This window comes from Anopheles maculipalpis, chromosome 3RL (assembly GCF_943734695.1).
Source record: "Anopheles maculipalpis chromosome 3RL, idAnoMacuDA_375_x, whole genome shotgun sequence".
Classification (NCBI taxonomy): domain Eukaryota; kingdom Metazoa; phylum Arthropoda; class Insecta; order Diptera; family Culicidae; genus Anopheles; species Anopheles maculipalpis.
Genome location: NC_064872.1, coordinates 61,765,784 through 61,790,114, shown reverse-complemented (window position 1 = coordinate 61,790,114; position 24,331 = coordinate 61,765,784). Strand labels below are relative to the sequence as shown.

The 24,331-nt window shown below is 40.9% G+C and overlaps 3 protein-coding genes across 4 annotated transcripts in view; 1 reads left to right on the top strand and 2 right to left on the bottom strand.

Moving 5' to 3' along the window:
• Positions 1–24,331, bottom strand: part of LOC126562338 (PDZ and LIM domain protein 3) — a 427,281-nt gene that overhangs the window by 52,530 nt on the left and 350,420 nt on the right. The window lies entirely within an intron of this gene.
• Positions 1–24,331, top strand: part of LOC126562617 (peroxisomal targeting signal 2 receptor) — a 491,929-nt gene that overhangs the window by 465,745 nt on the left and 1,853 nt on the right. The window lies entirely within an intron of this gene.
• Positions 12,070–24,331, bottom strand: part of LOC126562401 (arrestin homolog) — a 413,496-nt gene continuing 401,234 nt past the window's right edge. Inside the window, exons 1-4 of one of the 2 annotated variants that reach the window (XM_050218909.1) lie at positions 13,641–13,825; positions 12,743–13,294; positions 12,333–12,666; positions 12,070–12,253 (exon numbers count right to left, since the gene is read on the bottom strand). In XM_050218909.1, the coding sequence (XP_050074866.1) occupies positions 12,108–12,253; positions 12,333–12,666; positions 12,743–13,294; positions 13,641–13,805 (1,197 nt within the window). In that variant the 5' untranslated portion in view covers positions 13,806–13,825 and the 3' untranslated portion in view covers positions 12,070–12,107. Of the gene's footprint in view, positions 12,254–12,332; positions 12,667–12,742; positions 13,295–13,640; positions 13,826–24,331 lie in introns of those variants that run through there. The other variant, XM_050218910.1, reaches the window with a different exon arrangement.

Below are 24,331 nucleotides of genomic sequence, written 5' to 3'. Positions count from 1 at the left end.
TAAAACCCATTTTCTCAAGAATGTTCAAGTTTTTAAATATTTTTTTCAACCGATGTTTGGTTACAATATCTTCAAGAATAGGGATGATAAAACGGCGTTGTAATTGTAAATTTAAAATGTTGTGATAGATCATTCTACGAAACATAACCGAGTATGCCCTGGTTGAACATAACCGAGTGTGCCCGAGAAAAGGCATAGAATAAGTAGGAAATGCCTTATCAATAAGTTCGTATAATTTAGTCATCACAAGCCACAAATCACAAGGGACTAATGCTGAACTGGATCCGGTCGTCCCTCACCGACCGTTCGTATCGTGTGAAGATAGGGAACCAAACCTCTCGACGTATCAATGGGTCTTCTGGAGTGCCACAAGGGAGCAACCTTGTTCCACTTCTCTTCGTGATATTTTTGAACGACGTCACACGTGTGCTTCCTCCTGATAGCCACCTGCTTTACGCAAGTCACCTGCTTTGCTTTACGAAGGTACGGAAGGATACGCAACGAGGAAGATCAGCTGCATCTCCAGATTGCTCTCAGTGTGTTTCAATTCTGGTGCTGTACGAATGGCTTAGAGATATGCGTCGATAAGTTCGTTGTTGTTACGTTTGCCAGGAAGCGTAATCTGCACGTATACGATTCACGGAACTACCCTTGACCGCCAAAGCTGCTTCAAATTTCTAGGAGTCGAGGAGTCTCAAATTCTCCTTGACGATAGGTTGAGCTTCCATGAATCAGCTAGTTTGCATTTTGAAGAAGCTTGCGCGTGATCTTACCGACCCGATTGCCGTTAAGATGCTGCACGGTTCCTTAGTTCGGTCTGTGGGGGAATAAGCATCCGTGGTGTGGTGGCCCATATCGCCACACTCATTGGCTCGCCTAGAATCCTTCCAGCGTAAATTTACACGGTTTGCACTGCGTGGCTGGAGTGTCCAGGTGGACTACACTGGACGATGCGTGTTACTTGGCCTAATTGACGATCGCATCGACTCACCGGCGATGCTCTCTGCAATTAACATTTACTCCCCGGCTAGATGGCTCCGTGCTAGATCCGTTCTTGACGTAGGGGAACGTCGTATTCGTGTTGGCGCCTCTGATCCGTTCCTCGTCATGTGTCGTGAATTCAATTGTCTCGACGATGTCTCGGTTCGTCATTTCTGGTTTAAATTATTCGGATTTATTTCGAAAACAACGATGGTACCGATCGCAACTAATGAATTAGACAAGCTTATCCGCTTCTTAAAACTGGTTTGCGTTATGTACAGCGCTTTGCCTATCTGCCAGGCGTAACAATTTTCTTTCGGTTTTATTATTCCGTTATTTAATTGCTATTTATTTTCATTTCATTGTCTTCACGTAGGGTTTCACTTACGTACACTTCCTCTAACGCCAAGGCATAGATTTATTGAACCAAAACACCTACCTTCTAGTACTATTGTTTATTCTTCGTTTGTATAAAATAATAAGTAATATTCTGAGTCCGTAAGGATAAAGTTATGCGAATCTAGTAAAAATACTTAATCTCCTAAAATGTAAAAGATTGCTGCAATACGTTGAAAGAGTTTTTGAAAGAAAATATTTTTCACTATGAATTGTATGTTTAGTTCTTCGATTTGCACGTCAGTTGGTCGTTCGAATAAGTAAAAACGCTGTGTCAATCATTCGTCAGTTACAATTTCTTGTTGATCCTTCTTTTTAACGCTCTAGCTCATTAACGATGCCTGTACAGCTGGTCACATTAAAGTTCTGTGCCGCTTCGTCGTTGAAATTCGGCGGACCAGTATTACACAATGTCCCGCATGCAGTATGCAAATGAGCGCAACAAATAACTCGTTCCGAAGCCAAAAAAGCTGAACCGAATCACACCAATTTCCCACGATACACGCATAGACTCGGTCATCTCAAGAAAAGGGATACCTAATGATACTACCGGCCACATCAGATGCAACAAAAGGGCTCACAAACATCAATGCCAAAGAGAGAGCGTATCGAAAAAAAAAAACGTTCCCAAAACACGAAATCCAAGATGTCCCGAGTGGTCGAAAAGTAGCCAGTCCAGTTTTCCACCCCAGCCTATTTTTTTGGTGAAATTTTCCGCGGCACCCAGAAGACCGGTTTGGACACATCCGGACAAAACCCTCCACCCTTCGGCGACCCCGTTCCCACCGGTATGCAAAACCTTGAACGGGACAGTTTCATTCGACCGATGCCCGATCATTGCAGGACCGGTAGGGCAAGAAAGGGGTGCAGGACGGCGATGCTACCACAGAACTGTAAGGAAATTTGATGGCCCGAAACTGGAAAGGTCATCAACGAATTTCTACTACGATGGGCCGAAAAGGGTTAAGCAGGAAAACGGGACAAAAATTTACGAGCCCATCGGTATGCGTTTTGTGTGAGGTCTTGAATAGAGCAAGGGATTAGAACGTCACGCGGACGCAAAGGGGAGAGGCTGGACAGCCAAAGAAGAGATTTACGGCGAGGAAGGACCGAAGTAGAATAAACATTTGTTTTGATTTGATTATCAGAAGCGATGTGTGATTGTGAGAATTTTTTATATATGGGATTTTGGTTTTGTTGAAAAATTATAGCTACTCGTCGGATTAGGTGATTTGAATAAGATCATGTAAAGATCATCTCCAATCCAATTGAGAAGCTTTGTAATTATAGACAAACTTAGACGAACTGTTTGGAAGAAAAAAAAATAGTTGATTTATTTTTAATCGTATTTATTGGAAATTCTTTTTGCTTGTTGATTGGCATTTTATGCTTTATTGTTAAAAAGGCCATATTGCCATTTGTTTTTTGTTCATTTTTTTGCCATAATATTCGAAAATATTCTGAGTCTTCAAATTTTTAATAGTTTTTATAATGATATGAAATAAACCATTCAAAAACAAGTACTAAGGGCCGGTTGGCCTACACGATTAAAAAAATATCATAAAAATTACTTACCATTGCAAAACCTCAAAAAGAAAAACAGAAATTCAGTAAAAAGAGTTAAGGAAATATAGAAAACGATGAATTAAAGAAAAAAAAATTAGAATAAGTAAAACAAAAATAAAATAACAATAATATAAACATGACAACATTATAGGTAAAGATAAAAACAAATCAAACACCCTCTTTGGTTGAACATCAATTAGAAATTTCGCTGCTGATTTTCTTCTTATTTTTGGAAATCTCAAGATACTTCCTTTAGGTAATTAAAATGTGCCTGGATGTTTTGATTCCTTACCGTCCGTTTTTTTTTTTTTTTTTTGTACAAGCCAAAGTCGACCAATATGACACCCGCCCAGGACAATGTCCAAACCGGTTTATTTCCCACCGAAGGATAGGAAAGGAAACTTTCTCACATCATCCAAAGGGTCACTGTTGTAGCGCCGAATCCAGTACGGCGGACTAGAAGATGATATATTAAGATAAAACCCTCATGAATTCGCCAATCACTCCCGGGCCCGTTAGCGCACACAGCTTCTAACTTCCCAGGAAAGCGACTTTTTCTTCCCAGCCTCGAGGCAAATCCCGATACGGGTCAACCCGGGCTCGCACGGTAGCGGAATGTACCGGGCTGGCCCAACCGAATGCGGGCTAGTGTGTGAATATTTTTACTTCTGGACAACAATCCGACGCACCGGTGGTCGGTACGAAACCGGTTTGACCGGTCCTAGCACTGGCCCTTCACACGGCACGCCGAGCGCTGTAAAGGACCCTTGCGCATCACTGCGGATGACCAGAAGACAAAAAGGATAACAGACAGACAGGCTGACAGAGGGGCATCGGACAAATCGGTTCGATGTAACCCTTTGCGCGTCAACAGGTTCCGAGCTGTAGGGGAAGCCGTGCAGGGTGTTACGGTAAGGGCGAAAGGGTTACCTAGAGTATCCTTTGCTTCTGCCTGTTGGCAACAATTGGCTTGGGTTGGGTGAGGATTAAGTGAGCGAGCATGTACGGGTTCGATGTCATTGCGTTCACATGCATTCGCAATAGGACGATTATGAGGCAAGAGAAACGTGACGGAATTCGAGATCCTTCCGAGACGATGGACTACGTGCATTTGCATGCTGACGGTCATAGCAAAAAGGGGGAGAGAGCTCGAGTTTTTATGAATGGCAGCGTAGAACGTAATTCGTGCGGAATTTATGGGAGAAAAGATTACTATTTGCTTTGGGGCGGTGATTGCGCAAATCTCTTTCGGTCGTGATTTTTGGTCTGGTCTGGTCTGCGAAAGAAAAGTCATTAAACTATTACGATAAGGGACAGTTATAGCGGTTCAGAAGCTCAGTTAACTAAAAACTAAACAAAAACTGAAACCACAGAAATTTTTTTATTAACTGTTTTTATTTTAAATGTAAGATGAAACTAATCAATACAAAATGTATGAAAATGAACGAGAAAAACAGGTTGAACAATAAAATTGAAGGCAAATTATCATTTAACTCAAATGAAAGCAGAACTAATAACTATAAGCTAGCTACAAAATCTGTCCAACAGAAAAGAAAGCAGAATAAAAAAAATTTACAGAAAAGTGAAAAATAAAAATTGAGCTACAATAAATTCTGTATATTAAATTAAATTAAAAATTATTATTTGCTTAATGTTTGGGAAACTTTCAAAAAACATTAAGGTAATATGGCTCGAAAAATCGATTTTTTTTCGATTTAAAAATTCGATATAATTATAAAGAGCAAAGAGGTGAAACATACAAGAAACTTAACTAGAAGATTATAAAAAACTAAAATAATCAAACAGTAGTTTGTCTTATGCATAAATCGAAAAATGAAAGAGAAAATCTTCTAAAGAAATGTGTAAAAGATAAATAATATGCTGTAATAAGAGAAAATACTAGCTGTCTTCAAACACTATACAAAAAGAAAAGGAAGTGCAACTGACAAACAAGATTCAATAAATTACAATTACGAATGGTTTTTTGGCAGATTACAAACACTTACAGTTATAATTTCTTAGGAGTAGAAAAGCAACAAATTAACTTGAGTTTTTTTCTCTGCTTTGGGACTCGATGTGTGTTCTTACTTTATTCTTGTAATTATATTTATACAATCATATCATATCATCATATTGAAGATATTGTTTTATATACCACATCATACATGGTAAGCAAATGATTGTGTGTTTTATAATCCTTATTATAAGTATAATCCTGCGTTGGGTAAGTTTACGGCTAATTTATTATTTTCTTGTACGGTCTCTCAACCGGATCCCCTTTTTGCATGACAGTTCTTGATTCAGTTTATGCCGTACTCAATTTTACTTGTTGTATTTCTTGTTACATGCACACCAGATTAGTTATTAGTAGACGAATAGTTAAGCAAAACTACGATAAGATTATTGCACACAGATCGCAACGATCGCTTGAGATGCTAAATATTACGCTTTAAATACTGTCTACTGGTGATCGATTATCTTGCTGCAAGCGTTGTCCACGTCTGCGGGGGCACAGAACATGGTCACTTGCCAACGATTATCGCTATCATTATCGCACATGTTACGCATTCTAGAAGGAACATTTAGCCGCTGCTTCTATTCTCCCGCCGTGTACCGTACCGGCCGGGGAAGTAAAATGACGTAACTGAAGGTGTTTTGTTTAATACGAATGAAACATTGCCTCGCTGTTGAATGGTTAGTAATGATGCTAAGTCCTATAGTGAGTATGGCGATTAAATACACCGTATTTCAAACACGTTGCCTTGATCGTTGATTAATACACAAACACTAAAGCACGTTGCTAAATGTAATGATCGATGCCTTAAGTTTAGCGTACTTCTACGCAATTTGTTGCTGTCAGATTTTGTTGTGTTTTCCCCCGTTTTGCTAACATTATGCCACAGGAAAAAACCATCTACACACACACACTAATGATTTTACATTGAGACGAACGTCGAGGATGAATAGGATAAAACTGCACCACTATAGTTACGCTGCTTAGCGCCCTTAAACTGTATTGATAGGATATGTTAACATCCTTTCTATAAACACTTACACGACGGATTGCCGGACAGAAGCCGAGCGACCAGATCCATCAGCACATCCTTACCGTACGGTCAGCGACACGCGACTAAAGGATGACCGACTGAAATAGCGCCCCGAGCCGACCATTCGGTGGAATCAACCCCTTCGGATCGGGTGCGTGGTCCAGCTTCAGCTGACCGATACGCTGCAGCAGCTGTTCGGCCGATGGTGGACGGCTGTTGCTATCGAGCAAACCGGTCCGGCTGCATTTGCGCCCAGTACGTCCGAGAGGTGGTTTGAACAGCAACAAGCAGACAAACAAAAAAATGGAGTTTTGACCACAAGGACCCAAATTCGAGAAGGTTCTACACTTACTCTGTATTTCCCGGACGCAAGGAAACCACTTTAAGTTTTACCGTTTTCCACTGTGGACAACCCATTTTCTGGTTAGGTGAGAAAAGATTAAAGAAAAAACTCTTAATTTAGCTTCATGTGGAATTGGATGGCTAGTAATAATAAGGATTTGTTAAAAAAATATGTCCGTTTGAAATGCTAACGGACTCTGCAATTACCTCGCTATGTAGAACTCCCAACGGACACAACTTCCACTGGACACAAATGGGTGCGAGAGCGCGCGCCAAAAAAAAACCCTTCAAAAACTCGAGCGGGAAACACACGTCCGTTAACGGTTGAAATCTTTGCATAAATAAAACCTGCCAAAAACGTTGCAACGTTTCTAGGGGGCATCCGAGATCCTAGGGAAAATCCTTTTCTCGTCTTACAAACAAATGAACGCACACACACACACGTATACCGGTGCGGCACGCTGCCAAACAACCGACCAACGGTCGGGCACGCTTGTATATTAGCTCTGCACACCGGAGTACATGAACTTTTCGCGCGTTCGTGCGTTAAAAAGCTGGCAGCATCCACGAGAAAGCACGAGCAGAAAAATGGTGTGCCACCCTGGCTAGTAAACGGGCGCGATAGAGAGAGAGAGAGGCAGCTTCGTCTTGAAGAAGCCGAAAAATTGAGCCGAAAAATTTCAAACAACTTCTACATGTACATGCGTGGGTACAGGATGGTTTCTTATCCTGTTTCGGGAAAGGATTCGTTTCGTTTCATTTTAGGGGAGCGTATTATGTACCCCCGTTTTTTTAGTGGGTGGAAAAGTGCGCGGAAAGAAAGTAAGAAAAGTCACTCCCGAAGAGATGCGTTTATGGTTTATTTTACAGCGTGATAAAGGCTTGTTTCGTATAGTAATGTATTGCAAAACTAGGAAGACTATTAAGTTGGGGAAAATTCTCAGCCTTAAGTTTTAAAAAGTAATCAAAAATTCTTTATCATGTAACGGTTTTTTTTAAATGTCTCATTCAAAAAACTCTTTCCCCACAGCAACCGTTGCCTTCATTTTCTTCGCGCGCGCTATACATAAACAGAACCTACTATGGATGTTGAAGTTTTTTGTTCCTTTTTCTACCGAACCACAAAAGAAAATGCCGCGATTGGATGTACCGCACCCAATACGCACGCAAACGCAAAACGTCGCGACGTACCGAAAGAAGGAAAAATTCGCGTTCACCATTACAACGCCATCTGCCATTTCTTTTCTTCGTTTTCCGATCCTGTACTTGCTCCTGGCAGGGAAAAGAAACTCCGTCCGAAAGACAGAGAGCGAGTGAAGCGTACAAGGTATTGGAAAAAAAATCCTTCCCCATCTAAGAAGGCTGCTTTCTCGCGCAAAAGAAATATTTCTGACGAGTATTGAAACAAAAAAAATGTTACGCGCACCTCGCGAAAGCTGGAAAAACTTCGGAAATCCGAAGAAAAATCTCTCCTCGCGTACTCCGCGTACCGAGCCTGCCGTCATCAGGACATCCAGCGTGATATCGCTGTGCTCTGACCAAGAGAAGAAAAAGGCGGAGCTAACACGATTTTAGCACAAGCGCCAAGAAAAGGATATCGAAGAATGCGGAACACTTCTTACGCGCCCGAAGACGTTGCCGTCGTTGAGCGAAGTTTTCCTTTCGGAGCGAGGGTTTTTTAGTACAAACCGAGCTAACCGACGTCGTTCATCTCCTTGCTCAGGGTAGGTATGAGTAAGTCTTCGGGATTCCCCTTGCGTTTTGTGTAATGTAAAGACTTCCTCCTTTTTGTCCTCCTCAAGGACTCTCTCTCTCTCTTTAGGGCAAACCATAAAACAGAAGGGGTTTTTCTTCTTAACGGTTCACCCGTTATAGAAATCCTCGCACCTAAAACCCAAGCCTGTGTGCCCTGTGCCTGTGTACATAAGCCCCTATCAGTGCTACAGCAAGCGAAAGTGGGTCTTTTAAAATTTAAAAGGATTTTCCCGCGGCCTCTCATGGTTGGTGGGTCTTTCAGTCTCGCGTTCCTGCTCAAGCATACGCACATGTTCCGTGTCAGCCACGAGTGCGTAAGCATTTTAAAAGGACTTCTGGGTGTGTGTGTGCCGGAGAAAGTTACCGTTTGGTAAAAAATTTAAATCACCCCGCATCAGTCCCAAAAAAACCGGTAACCGACGAACTGGCGAAGGAATGTACGCACCAGTCGGGTACGAGATTTACTCCAGTCAGCATTACCTCCTTACGGTGTACGGATATAGTACGGTGAGCCGACGTATCTTCACCACTTGTGGTCGTCTTCTGCAACACGTGGTTACCCGTTCTCGGGGGTTCACGATTGATGACTTCCGGTTTATCCACCACCAGTTCCGGGGAATTTGCCACATTGGACATTTGGAAGGTCTGGACCCTGCCTTCGGCTAAACGGACGCAAGGACCTAGATCAATCGGTTCTTCGGTGTCGTTCGTCCTTCCCCGAGAAAGCACGTGCCAGCGTGTGTGCGTGTGTGTGTCTGTGCCCAGTGTCCAGTTATCCCTGTGTTAGTGGTATCCTGATGTGAACGATTTAAAAGTGTGTTAAGTGAAAGTGGTCACTCTCGGTCAGATCAATCACCGACCAGGCACCGGGTCGAGGTCGAGGTCAACGTCTGGTCGAACAGGGGCTTTAACCGTAGCTTGCAGGCTCCTCAAAGTACAAACTTTGCAACTTAAGTTTGAAGGGCTGCCCTCTTTCAACCAGCTCTAGTGCCACAGTGAAGGTAAGAAAAGTTCTTACATATTTGTTATTCTTTGTAGTGCCGTCAATCGTTCATCACCGGGAAGTGCTTTTTTTTCTCTGCAATGTCCTTTTGCTTTATAGTTTGGGTTTATCTGGCAGTTTGTTTGTTACACGTGTAAACAGTAATTTTTAAATTTCTTTTGATAGAATCTTTTGATTGAATTTCTAATTATTTTACTTAAAGTGCAATCGAATTTATCCTTTCTCTCTTTCTTGTGTCAATTCAACGTTTTCTTAGTTTTCATCTCTTGTCTCTTATTTAAAAGCCATTTGTTTGTTAACTCTGCTTCACTTCTTTAGGTTATTTTCATTTGCTTGCTTTATTTATATTTGAGCTTTATTTATTAGTAATTTCAGCTAGTATTTATGACTAATTTATCTGCATCTTTACACATTCTTGTGTTTTATTTTTATAATTATAATTATTTATAATAATTATATTCTGTTTTTGACCATTTCTTGCTTCACTTGTTGTAGCTTTTTTTCTCTCTTTTATTTTTGTTTTGTTACCGTTGAAGTGCAACGGTTTCTCATTTTTAAGTTATTTACTTTACTTCGCTGCATATCTTTTGTGTTGAGTTTTGTTTTGTTTTTTAGTGTTCAGCTTTAATTTATTTTTTAAATTTTCTGATAGTGTTTTATACACTAAGATTCGTTACTTGTCCACTTTTAATTATTTTTCTTTGGCTTGATTTATTTTCATGTGAGCATAATTTAATTCAATTTCAACTAAAACAAGTCTTTTGGTTTGATGTACACCATTTAGAAATCATATTTATGACTTCTTCCTTCTATACATTTTTTATACATCTTACTCAAACAAAATCTTTCAATTGTTATTGGTTTGCTTTTTCGATTTTATCTTTTTTTCAATGTGTAAGTTTCACTATTATTCTCACACAAGAAAAGGTAAATGTACTCCTTTTCTTTGACATATGTATACAGATTTTTACACAAATTCGTTCTCATTTTCGATTTTAATATAAAAATTGTTTGTTTCAACCAAGATAATTCCTTATGTTTTTAATCATTACTGGAGACCTTTTTTATGTTATACTTCGTGTTTTCTTGTGTACCTTTATTAAATTTGGATAAGTTTTATATTTAAAATTTTCATCGATTGCAGCTCATAATTATGAACGTCAGTTCATCACAATTTTTAGCATCACATCATATCACAACTTTTAGCATCACAACCTATTTGTAACTTTTCTGTACAATTAAATATGTCATCTAAATTCCTCTTCTAAAAGGAAAATCCGTTCTAATTGAGCAAATATTGGGTGCTATTTGTGTACTATGTTTACAGGGGTAAGGGATTGCGTTTATCGATAAACCTTCAAGTTCTTTCACTGATCGTTTCATACTCTCTTTTCTAAAGGAAAAACCAAAAAAAAAAAAAATCAAAATAACACAATAATTGGTTCGCTTTTTTTTGTTGCTCTGCATTTTTTTTCTCTTTATCTCCAATTACAATAATAACATAGCCAAATTAGGTTTATACAAAAATAAATACAATTACAAACAGTCAGCGAGGGTCTGTAGTCTTTTTTTATATGTTGAAGAATTATTTCCTTTGCATCACGGGGTCATGATGAGGGGGTTTTGGTTAAGCTTCTTAGTTTTCTTTTTTTAATCAAATATTGTTTTGTTTATAATTTTATTTGATTTGTCGATAGTATTAGGTTCCTGTAGCATTCCTTTTTATCTTTACGTAGATTATGCTTTCTTTTAAACTGAGTTTAAGCGAATTCAAGACCGATCAATAAAAAAAAAACAATTCAACAAATAATTGACCCGCAGTAAGGAGCGCCAAAGGAACCGAAGTCGATAAAACGAGAAGCGTTTGATATGCGTTTGAAGCATGTACCTGTTGGTGCATTCTTCCTACCATATCGGGCCCCCATTTATCGCGGGTTCCATTGCACCATCTCAAGCTAGTTGCTTCGCTGTTGCATGCAAATTTCACATGCAGTCTTCCATTTTTTTTTTGGTCTAGATTTTGTTAATCCATTTTCGATTCTGCACTTCTCTCACTCACTCATAATCACCGAAAATAAAACAGAAAATAAAATGTCTTACACTCTAAGGCTGCTGTCGCCAGCGGTTCGGGATGTGGCCGGTTTTCCCCACCCGTTCAGCCGGCCGGCGGAAAAGCGTCCCCAATCCGAACCGAGCTGCACTAGATTATCGTCGATTCGATTTCGTTCACTTCTGGTGTTTTGTTTGGGGGTTTACTTCTTGGGTGTGTTGGCTTGTTTCAGTTTTTTTTGTTGGTTTTTTTTCTTTTGCTTTGTTATCAGTTGCTCTTCGATTGATCGATTAATTGTGTCCTGGTTCACTTCCCTCCAGGTTGAGATCAACGGGTATATTGGTTTACCGCATCCCCAAGGGGTTTGTTGTTTCGTGACTGCGCAGTCGTTCGTTTGAAGCCTCGTATGACAGCAAATTAATCGATGAATCAAATTTTATCGTTTAATAATCGTTCCGTTACTTTGCTTGTTGGAGTTATTTTTTTTTTTTGTCGTCGGAGACTTCTGCTCTCGCTCCACAGTTTTCATGCATTTTCTCACTCACTCTCGCTCTTTATATCGTTTATAGTTAAAGGGAGCACTAAGGGTAGGTTGTTCCTTCGCGGTGTTCGTTGATCGTGCGCCTTCTTCCTCGTTTTACGACGCTTCTTGATGATTAATTTAAATAGCATCATAGTGTTATCACATGGGCATTGTTACGTGGCTCAGGTATATACGCTGCTGGAGGATCCCATTACTAGCCAGCCAATCTAGGCATGTCCCTACGGCTCACCAAACCCGCACGCAAGTGCACTCTAGGGAGCGTAGGGACAGCAGCAGGCCCGCCAATCAGGGATGGGAATCGCGGGAAGCATTTGGTATTAGTCTTGTTTGCGTTTTTTTTTTTATATATCTTTACGTTTGCTGCTTAGCTGGGATGCTCGGTGAAGGGTAAATGGGTCACGCCGAGTAATTCTACCGGGCGCTTTATTCCGGCTCGTTCATCCGCAGGCGAGCAAAGTCCTCGAACACGATGTTATCGTCATCGTCGGCGTAGTGCGAGTTCTCGTAACGATGGCGCTCTATCGACTTCATCTTCTTCAGGGCGTTTACTCGCTCTCGCTCCACGGTTCCTGTGAAAGAAGGTGGAAGTTAAGTATCGCAATGCTTTAACGGGGAGAGGATGAAAATGCTAGCAAACCCAAGACTTACCAGGCGCGGGGTTCATCAGCTTGAACGGTACGTCCGTCTGGAGTTCGCCACCGAGCGTTCCGCAGTTAAGCTTGACGCGCAGCGAGTACGAGATGACGATACCCATCGCATCCGACGGACACTTGCCCTCGCTAATAAGCGTGGACGAGGCGAGATTCACGTCATCATCCTTCAGATGTCCGTCGAGCGCAATTCCCCGGCGGTCCTTGTTGCTCGAGGCAAGCGGCACCAGGAAGAAGGATTTCGTGAAGCTGGCCCCGGGTGTGATTGGACAACCTTCACGCGTTTCCAGCGAAGCGATGTGCTTGCTGAACTGGGCATTTACCATAGTGACCTGGGCGAAGGCAGGAGAGCAATCGAAGTTGTTAAGAACGGGCCTAAAATGGGTAGAAGCCCCACACAAGACTTACCTCGCAATGCTGCACCACGAAGCACTTGATGCTCTTGACAGTCTTGCGCGAGTTGTTCGTCACAACGATGTTGGCCGCGATCTTCTCCCCGTGGTAGTAGATCTCCCGATCGAGCGTCACCTCGAGGTTGATCTTGCCCTGCGAAAACGTGAAGCCCTTGCTGACGAGCGACGAAGGCAGACGGCGGCCACGGCTAGCGGGTGCGTACTGCAGCTTCTTGATGGTGAGTGTGACGGCACTGCGCTTGTGGCCCTTGTCGCCCTCATCCTCGCCGACGAACGCCTTAATCGCGTACTCAACACCGAGCGGTTTGCCCTGGTCGTCCTCACCGGCCTGCAGCGTCACCGAGCTCGGTGCCATGCTCGGGAAGTGGAAGGTGAACGGGAACGCGTTCGCGCCCAGCTTCTTCACCAGCCGCTCCTGCATCGGCGTCATCTCCATGTTGGCGTTCTCCATCGGATAGATCTGCTCCTTCAGCAGTACCATCTCCTTGGAGAACTTTACCCCCATCACCTCATCCTCTTCGCGACCATAGCGGTAGGTGGTAATGAGCTGTGAAGGAGAAAGGAAAGTATCGGGGAACCGGGGTTCCGAGGTTAGTCGAAACAGAGAGCGAGAGGAACACACGGTAAATGGTTATTTGAAAGTGGCGCAAATAAGCTAGTTGAGTCCTGAGTTCTTCACACACTGAAGTAATCCTTAGTTTTCATTGTAAAAACTCTTGTAAAGCAGTTATTCGTATCACAAATGACTGATTGGGAGCTCTTCAGTACACTTATGCAACGTATCGATAGGGCAGTGTTACATCCATTTTTGCACTTATTATCACAGTCTATTTCTTGCAACACTTGATCAGTTCCGCGCATCAAGTAGAAATCCTATTATCCGCTCAACCAACCTGTCCGAAGACCTTGCGGCCTCGCAGGTACTCCTCGTCCAGCACGATAACGCCATCGATCGGGTCACAGTAATCGGTATGGTCGATGAAGTCACGCTTGCCGAGATAGACGGTCAGTTTGCCATTCGGTGCCGATTTTTTGAATACTTTCACTGCGACAACCATCACTGTGTTTGGGTTACGGTGGACAATAAACTGCTTCACAAACAAACTTTCCCTCGCAAATTCTGTTCACACGGGCTTTTTGCAACTATTCTTCACTTGTACTTCGAGAACGTGAAATGCTTCGAATACGTTTCTCGGTTGTCCTTTGCGATTTCGCTTGACAAAAACTAGTTAGTGCTTTGGGTGTTTGGTTTGAAAGAACAACCAGAAGTGCGATCGAACGGTCAGTCGGTGGACGGTTTTATACCTTTCGTGGCTGCACGGAACACTGAAAAGGTTTCCCGGCACGCTTTCCCTGGTTCTGGTGAGCACGGGGAAATCGATCGACTCGTACGGTGCCATTAACTGAATTAGGGACCAAGCTGTGCGGAGGCTCTGCTGCTGTTTGTTTGCATTCTGGGCAACGGTAATTCTTGCTGTTCTGTTCCTTTCCCTACCCTGGCTTCCGTTTTGTAGGCTACGCAACCCGCAACTCAGGGTACACGCGCAGAACAGCGAAATTACGATGCAACCGTTCGGTTAGCGCGTCGTCGTCGTTCGGTAGCGAATGGTAATCTTATTTGAAGTCGGTCTCATGAAATATGATTGTGACGTCACTGGTACTCGCTCGATGCGTGTGTAGGTCACGTTTAGCGGCAAGACGTTGCCCAAAAAGGGCACAACCAACTTAAAGGATTAGATTGGGAGCAGAAAAACAAATAAAATTCGCTTCAGCTATGGTCGTTGTTGATTGCCAATATGATCGATTGCATACATTTAGGCTCAAATTTTTGATTCAGATGACTAATGTTTTGCATAACGACATCATTGAGCAACAGTATTTTTTTATTTTGCTTGTTATCCACAAAGTTACAAAGTGATGTGTTTGCTTGTAAGGCTTCATGCTCACCACCGAAGGATAACTATGCCTCGTTGCGTGAAGCAGTTTGTTGTCGCACATAGTCCACGCTCCTATTAGCATTAGCTTCCCCCGAAAAAGGAGTGTTTTGGCCAATGCAGTTTATCCTCTTCGGGATGGTACGATCCCGGTACGGCTCGAATGTCAAGGTTGGCTTGACAAAACCCGTGTAGGTCCTGGTGGGGTCAATTGTTCCGCACCATCGATGGGTGTGGATAAAATGGGTAGAAGAACTTCTGGGAAACCTTGATAGTACTCACCATGAACGCATGTAGTTTTGATTAAATAACATTACAACAGACGAGACTGTGATTACGTTCGCTGGCGGTAGCGGTAACGGAACGGTAACAGACAATCCGGATAGAGAGGCAGCTTAACGTAAGCAGCATAGGATTAAGAATATCTTGAAATGGAATTATGTAAAGGGGAGGTTATTTTTGAAATCCGAAAAAGGGGTATAAATGTGCAAAGATCGTGTAGATTGGTAGAATTTATAGTTGTACGCAGCGTTTCACAAAGTGATTTTATTTACTGATGCCCTGATCTTTAAGTGGGCTGCGATGCCGTTTGCAAAACTATAACTAAAAAACATAGTCAATACTGAAATTCTGACATTAGCCGTATTTTGGCTTGATTTTTCATTGATTTTTCATTCTATTCGACCTGTTGTAATCAAATAGTGACTATATCAAGTTGAAGCTTTAAGCTATTGCTACAAAAGGTTCACGAGAGCTTATAATACAATTTTCATAAAACTGTAGTTAAAGTTTTAAAACTCAGTCAAATCTGGAGATATTAATTTTTAATCTATTTTCTTAGATCTTTATTTTGATGGCGAGTTTAACGGTACAAAGCGTGAACAGACGTGGGGAACCTGAACTGGTAAAGGATCTCCCAAATCCACAGAAAAAAATCCGCCCCCCTTGGGTCATCAGATTCATTCAAAGCTTCCATTTAGCTTAGGGAAGGTCTCGGAAGGGCTAAATTTGCAACCGGGGTCTCCGAGATGAGCTAGTAATGTTCGATTAAATTTTGAATTCTGATCAAGATAAGGTGAATAATTTGAAGGTAGGATTGTGCGCTGTTGTCCTTTAGCTATTGGACAGGAATGTTTTAATCTTGGGGCGACCCGGTGGCATAGGCGTCAGTGGCGTCGGTTTCGGTGAATCGGTATTCAAATCCCATTCGGACCGTCCCTCCGTAATGAGGACTGACTATTCACCTACGTGGGTCGACATGTCTAGTAAGTCATTCGATTGCCGGCCTGACCTTAGAAGCTCGCTAAGCCGAGAAGAAGAAGATTTTGGTCTTGCCATTGCTGACGTATTAGTTTTAATATATTGCAGAAATTATTCAATTCTAAATTTAAATTACACCGCAAAAATAATGATTTTTTTTAAAGTAATATTTCAAGAACGTCTAACGTCTTACGTGTAAAAAGACATTCGATTCAAATATTGCATAAATAAACTTGAAAAAGTAAGTGACAAAATAATAGAGTTATGAATTGAATTACAATCGTTTTTCAAGAACCAACAAGATATTTAAAAATAAGTTGGAAAGAGCCATGATGGTGATGGAATGATGCCTTATTGATAAAATTTTATAAATAAAAATAAAATCATATAAATAAAATGAAAAATAAAAATAAAAAGCAAAAATATTAAGAAATCTAAACAATAACAATACAACACGCAAAGAAGCTTTTCACTTCCAACATTCTTTTCCTGGAATTTCCTATAAAGAAGCTTGCATTTCAACTTGCACAAAACCTGCTCAAAGCCGGAAAAACTGCGCTCTTAAACAACGGCCCGCAAATGTATGTAAAAGAAATAATCTTTTCATCATACTATTGTGACCATTCATCCTTTTTTCATATCCCCAACCCCCATGCATCCCATTCACCCCGGCATTCCGATTAAATCTCGCGGTGCATCCGAGCCGGTGGAAGAAAATCGATAACGCGTTGCAGAAATTGTAGAACTGCCGCTCAATTCGTCCCAGGCTTTTTCTCCCCGGAACCTCTAACCTGTAAGGGAAAGGTTCTGTTTTTATGAACCTTTACACGTACTCAGCTCGCAAGGACATGGCCATCTTCAGTGCAGTTCCGTGTGGTGAATATGGGATAGTTTTGCGATTATGCGTATTTCGATGCTTTAAAGCGTTCGCACACTTTCTTCACTGTTGCCCGCTCCACCGGGTAGACCACTGTCCGGTTTCTTGTCGTTAGAAACATGGGGGATCTTTTCTCTCACTCTCGACTGCAACTGAGTGCATCGATGGTGTAGCCACCCTCAAGAAGTCCAGTTTGGCAACGTTGCCTCCCCCGAAAAGCAATGTGGGTTGGAAATGAATTCACCACCCCAAGAAAGACGCATCCATTTTGCGTCCCAGCCATACGAAGGTGGTGGTGATTATTGCCACTGGAAGGAGAATCTTACATCAAACACCACCCTCCAGCCCTATTTGATTTCCCTTCCGATCCCCCTGTCGCTTTGTTGGGTGGTCCTTGTAGGGTGGGCTCGATGGCCTTGCATCAATGTCTCCACATTTTCGCCGAACCAGTGGACGTCTGGAAGGCGTTCGTGGTGGTTGGCCTCGATAGCCTCGAGCTCGCAAGTTTGCGTTGTGTCCTTTTTGGCCACACACTGCACAATTACTCTACCCTCTCGGCCTCTAGTGCGTGTGTGTGCGTGCGCGTGTGTGCGTGTGAGTGCGTGAACAGTGTGACGTGACTTCTTTCGGCACGGCGTGTTTTATCGAAACAATCCACTAGAGCTAGCTGTTTGTATGATCAATTCCATAATTTCAACTACAAAAAAAAAAAAACAAAATCAAACAAATCTAAAGCAAAAGTCAAGCAACATTTTCTTCTTTCAAATTTAAACTAAAACGTACAAGCTTAAGACAGCACTTCACTTAAGGTAGCTCGTTGTTTCTGGTTATGTATTGAAGTTAAAAGTATAAGTACAAGGCCCTCAGTAATATAAAAAGCAATCGCTAACCATGGTAAGCACAACGTATCGGACTATAGTTTCACAAAACTTGTTCTGAAACTGTAATTCACACCATTTATTCTATTTTTTTTTGGCGTTCTTATTTCAAATAAAAGGTTAAAGGTTTCTGCACAGAAACTACACATATGCAGCTCAGTAACTCACTCTTTGGGGATTCGTTTTTCCCATGCTCTACATGCTTTCCACAATCGTGTCGGTGGCGTGTGTTGAGTATTCAATTCTTCTGTAATTATTTTTATTCCATTTCGAGACACCTAGTTCGCGTTCTGAAGACACATTTTTACCCCTTTTTTCACGATCCTCCATGGCACAGGGCTTCGTCTCTTTCGCGATGTGGTTTAAATTTTTCGCCAAAAATATAATGCAAAACGCCTTCTCTATTTGTACCATTTGCTGAGGGACATATTAACAAACACTTACACACACATGCACATAAAAACACACACACACAAGAGACACACTGTTGTTTCTGCCGACCTTTCCCAAGTGTCGGCCGCTTGTACAAGTCTCTGAACGGGGAGATCGAGTGCAAATTTTTCCTGCGACCATTGCTGGATGCTGGTTGCCATATTTAGTTCTTCCTCTAACCCGCTCACGGTGTTGCTTTTATACGTTTGCGTTTTGCTTAATCCCCTTTTTGGGCTGCAAACGCACACATAACATCAACAGCAAAAAAAAAAAAACACCTAATTTTCTAATAATACCTTTACACACGGGGCGACCCGATGGGACGCTGGGTACGGCAGGCCGCTGTCTAGGTCGTGCTGGTTGACGCGCGTTACGACGCTAGTGACGCCGTGAAGGAAAATGCGGGAAAAATTATGCTGCTCTAATGTTGCGTGACTCCGTGTGCATATGCTTGTGCTTGACGGTGCTTGAGGGCACCCCGGAGATGCTGGATGAGCGACCGAACGGGTTCGGAGATTGTTGCTGGAGAGCGTTCCTGCGCTGATGATGCTCTCCGGGTTTTCTGTGCACGCTGTTGCAGGAAAGCAGGGAAGCCATCTCCTGGCGTTGGGATATTGCGCAGTTGGTGCGAACTTCACGTGCTTTTGAAGTACAGTTTTCCCGCGTCGAATTGGAGAAATGGCGTATCTGTTTCTACAATTACATGAATTTCAAATTTATTTATTTATTTATTTATTTATAATTAATAATGACGGTCCAGTGCCGTATTGTCAATACCGCTTGTGTTGAATAAACTTTATAATCATACTGATAAGGCATTTTCTCCTTAATCTTTGCCTTATCCCGGGCATACTCGGTTAATGAATTTCAAATTTATTACTAAATTAATTCAATTGTCCATAAAAAATGTTTAACTTTTTTGTGAAATTGTAAGCAAAACAGGGAAATTTAGTTAGTAAAACATAAAAAAATACTACAGCCAAGGAAGATCATAATAAAGTTATATGCTGCATGGATCATAATAAAGTTATATGCTGGATTTTAAGGAAACCATAAATTACGACAATACGGCATCGATCTATAAAATTTAGGGCAAATTTAAAAAAAAATCGAACATCAAAACTTATTTCTTTACAATCAAAATACAAAAAAATACATATCTGCATTTTGTATTCGCTTTGAAAAATATTCTCGTTTAACATTTTTAATGACTTTATTGTTTTTAATATTAGTTTTTGAAATAAATACTCTATTTAATGCGTATGTTCTATAATCCAAATGTATTCTTAATATGTTTCACAGTTTTTATTATTCTTTCTTGCTTCTGTGTAACGTTATCATATTTGAAACATAAAGTTAAGAGTTATTAAAGATTGCTTTATTAATTATTGCTTCGAATTATTGTTTTCGATTCATGCAAAATCGATTCCGTCATGTATTGGAACACTTTCATAGGACAAGTGACTGACAAGTGTTACTGTTACAAATTACTTTCGAGTCTCAATGTTCATTATGATCGTGATATACAGTAAAAGTAATATTGTGAAGCAAATACTATATCAAAATAAGTGAATGTAATTTATTTTCAAATTTTTAATAAAGTTACAGATTTTTAATCTGACGAGGAAACAAAATCAAAATTAGGATAGAAGTTTGTATGCATTTCTCTTTTTTCATTGAAGCTGTGCATTTGATGCTGTTGGTGCTACTGTTGTTTTCATGACCTACATTTCAATACCTCTGTCAATACACGGCTTGGACACGTTTTCAAGTCATAAAATCCAACCATTCAAACTGCCCCTAAACAAAACGCCACACATTCTTTTCCCTTTAGTGACAAGACGTTTTTTTAATGATAATATTTACCTAAAAATAGGAACACGGAAGCTTGAGAGTTCTAGCTCTCGTAAAATAAAAACCATACGCTAGCACACTTCAGCTGCAGCGCTTAACAGCACGCATTGAAAACAGAGAAAAGATTGTGAAAAAATACAAAACCAGTTAGACATTTGCACTGTACCAAACGGCGAGGCAGCAGCGTGCAGCAGAAAAGAAATTAGCACGATCGCATGCATATACAAATGCAATTTTTAGTGCATCGAAAACATCTTCACTGCTGGCGTATGGAACGCATGGGGAATATTGTTTTGAATGGAAGATGCAGAAGGGAGGAATAAAAAATGGGAGCGAATGTGAAAATAAACAATTCCACAATTTATTGGCTGAATCTGTGTTCGGAACTATTGCCTGTGGCGATAAACAACCGATTTCAAATCTCTGCTCTAGTTGGTACATCCTTGAGGGTACCGTCTGCATGACTCAATGTGTCCAAATTTTACCGACTTAAATTGAATCTACCTTACACCTTGCACAAATGCATTTCTTTTAATAGACAATGTTTATTCGCTAGAAAAATTCCATATCTTTCTAGTGTGCAATGCTAATTTTTTTTTTATTCGCAAAAGCCTCCCTGACCTACGACGCTCGATCCGCTTTTGGATGGTCGCTACTTTCTTTCTCCGTGTTTATTCTTTCCCCGGATTTTGCGGCGTTTGGTTTATTTTGTTACGCCAGCGTTCTGCCAGCAGCGGTTTGTGTTTTCGCGCCCAGTTTATACGTGCGCGAAGACGATCGCCTCGCCTGGGAAGATCATCATTGGGGCGGCCATAAGATCGTTGGAGATGCGTTGCATACGCATCGGAAGCCGGCATGCAGCGTATGATTTTTGTAAGCCACTCGATCGCGTTTTGTACTATTTTCAACCGGGGGTTCTGGTTTGGTGGATCGTTTCTTTCGCTCTTTTTTTTTTTTTTTTGGTTCACCGCTAGGCCACTGTTTGGTGGGGACGCATGCCCTAGTCTGTTGCATTTTGCCTATTTTCTATTCATAAACACACATACACACACAGACAGGCAGGCAGGCCTACTTTCCTCCCTCTTTGCTTCCCTTTCCGCCCCAGGGGTTAGTGGGGAGTGTGGAATTGATGGGGGTCTGGATGCATCATGCCAGTAGTTTTCCTTTTAGAAAAGGCGAAACAAATAGACACACACAAAAAAAAAAAAATAATGGAGGACGAGGAGTTTTTGACGCGGTTAAAGATGAGACCGCCCTGAGAATACCCGTAACACTACAGGAGCAGCGGCGTACCAGACCGTATGCATGGGAACGAGCGAAAGGAGCTATACTGAAGGGAAAATAAAAACGTAAAACAACCGGACACACATGGAGCAGCAGCGTTTTGCGTTTCTGGTACGCCAGACACGCGCGCGATTTAGTTTTTCTAGTCGCGTGAAGTCGTTGTGAGGTGCATTTTTGGGCAGCCGGGAAAATAGTTAGTAGTTCGTGCAGTGTTAAGCAGCGGTTTGTCTGCTGGTGAGTGGCGATGTCCATTGTCGCGATTCGTCTTTGGTTCATTTTTCTAGTGAAAGTTTCGGGTGATAGTTAAAGGGTTTGTTTTTCTTCTTAGCCTTTCAAAAATTAAATAAAAGTGTTTTATGAAAGTTGTTTTGTAAAATGGAAGCATTTTTTCTCAAATTGTTTTGTGTTTTGGAACTTGCAATGTAACGGGATAATCTTAAAGTGAAGTGGGGTTAATATTAGTATTCTCTTATAGTGAAAAATAACTTTTATACCACCAAAAGGATATTGGAATAATCTGGATTGTGCGATTTTCTAAAAATAATTTTTAAAATTCTACATATTTTAATGGATAAAACCTATCCTATTTAAATGTTTCTGTGATTAGTCAACAGAGTGTCGGATCAAAATCAAGAAGACATCAGAAGAATAAGAGATATTTAACATAATGAATAGAATTGAAGCCTGTTAGCTTTTTGAGCGTAATAAAATGAAATAAGGCTATTTTTTAGCGTATTTTCCATCGCTTGTACTCTCAGGGAATTGTTTGTCGATCGATCCCAAACGACCATATAGATCGATGTATTTTGGTGAAAAAATTTAAACTAAAATGTTATTTTTTTAAATTACGAAAGCCTGATCGTATTGCTAAAAATGCTGTTTTTTCGGTTTAGGAAATTATTGTTATAGAATTTCAGAATCTTTGCTGATCTTGAAAAATCGTACTTATTTGCCTGAATTTTCTGAAAATCTTCACTACTGTAGAATGTTTAAGATGGCATTTAAACCCAGGTCATGCCTTTTGAAGATCATCGCCGATGCATTAACCACTGAGATGCCCTCATGTACGGCAACTACACCTTCTTGACAATACTGGATGTTTTTATAATAAAATTATTGATATATAGTGTTCACCAATAAAATAAGACCATCTGCAAGTTCATATAAGATAAAAATGAGATTGTGAAGCCAGCTTTCAAAGAATCTACTTAGATTTTTTTGTTGTAGAATTTAGTTGAACATTTTGGAAACATGTTTATGTCATTAGATGAATCATGAAATCGATTATTAGACGCTTTTTTCGATTCTTATTAAAATGTCTCTAAGATACATTAGACCATAAAATAAGACCATTCAACCATTTTTAAATTCGAACCAAAATTTCTGTATAGTTTTGGGCATTTGTATTTCACATTTTTCAACTCTAGGATAGGTTAGGTTTGCTAATAAAGAAGTTAGATTTTTTTAAGTCAAATTGTTTCTTTTAGTATTGCACAATAATTGATTAATTTTGGACAAAAATAAAGATGCTATAGATAGTTCAGTTGCTCATGATCATTCTACCAAAATTAAATGGTAAAATTATACTCAGCAGAAGTATCGAAACTAACTTTTTGAAAAGCGGGCATACAATTGTTCATATATTTTTGGCGGTCTCATGTACACACTTTATATAATAAATTTGCATGAATAATTTTTTTTTATGGTTTATGGCTAACGCAGCATTCCCGCCAAACTTTACGCTACAACAGACAGGCAAATTTTAAATATATTCGTTACAATTTATGAACAACGAAAGTCTACCAAGTCTTGAAATTTTTTTATATGTATAATGAAAAAATAAGTTAGAATGATTCTGTTTGTTTAAGCCACTTAAGCGCGTTTATCGGAAAGTCCTGGACCTGCGAGAAGTAAATTTTAAAATCTTTCTTATCTGATTCGTCCGTTCTGGATACTAGTCCTGAGTTATTTTACCGACCAGCTTGCATACTGCGATCGAAATTACGATTCCCTAAAATAATAAATTTTCGTAATTGTGAAGCATAATAAAAAAAATTGATCAAGACACAAATTCTTGCTCACAACCCATAAAGCCCACAAGCGAATTCAATTTGGCAAAGTACAGTAAAACAAATCCCATCTCGTAACGCTTTTCCATCCCAACGATCACGTTTGATTGACGGGGCACTTGAAGATGCACTTTCTTCGTCCTTTTTGAGAAAAGAAAATTCATTTTTTGTGTTTTTCCTGCTCACACACATACACACTGGAAGACAAAAAGAGTCAGCTATAGCAACGAACGAGATGGAAGGAGGAAAATTTCTCGCGTGAGAGTTTTCCTACCGTGCGAAACCGTTGGATTATCATGATGAGCAATTTTCATCTCAAGCTACATACTGTGTGAAAGAGAAAAAAGAATGTTGAAGTGTTTTATCTTTTTCTCGCGCGTTTCGCTCCGGCCTGCTCTGATGCGAAAGGCGCGAAAAGTACGCACTTTTTACCGAGCAATATGCGGAGCAGTATCGTCACACAGTTAGAAGAAGCTGCCACTACTACTAATGATGATGACGATGATAATGATGGATGTAAAACGTTGAAGTTGTTTTGACTAGCCCGCAACACGACGGTGTTCGCGCGCGTTCTCGCCTTCACGTGGTGTGTGCGTCGTGTCGTGTACACCGTTCGCACCACCACAACGTTTTGTGCCGGTGACATGAGACGCCACCAAGGCGTATGATTTTTATTCGCGACCCCGTCCGTATGTGTGGTGGCATAAAATCGCGCTCGCCTCATCGCATCTTCTCGCCGCGACTTTGATTACGTGCGCGCTCGCGCCTCGTCGTGCGATGGAATTGTTGTTCCATCATCATCATCATCAACACCACTACCACCGTCATCGGCATTACCGCACATCTTCAAAACCCGGCCCGTTATGAATGTGTGTGCCACCGAGACCGAGTGTACGGTCGTAGTTCTTCCTGCTGCCTCCGGTTTTTCGGTGGTTGTTTAATAAATAATGCAATCTTTTTCTACGCGCGCGGTGGCGATGCTGCCGCGGTTGTTGC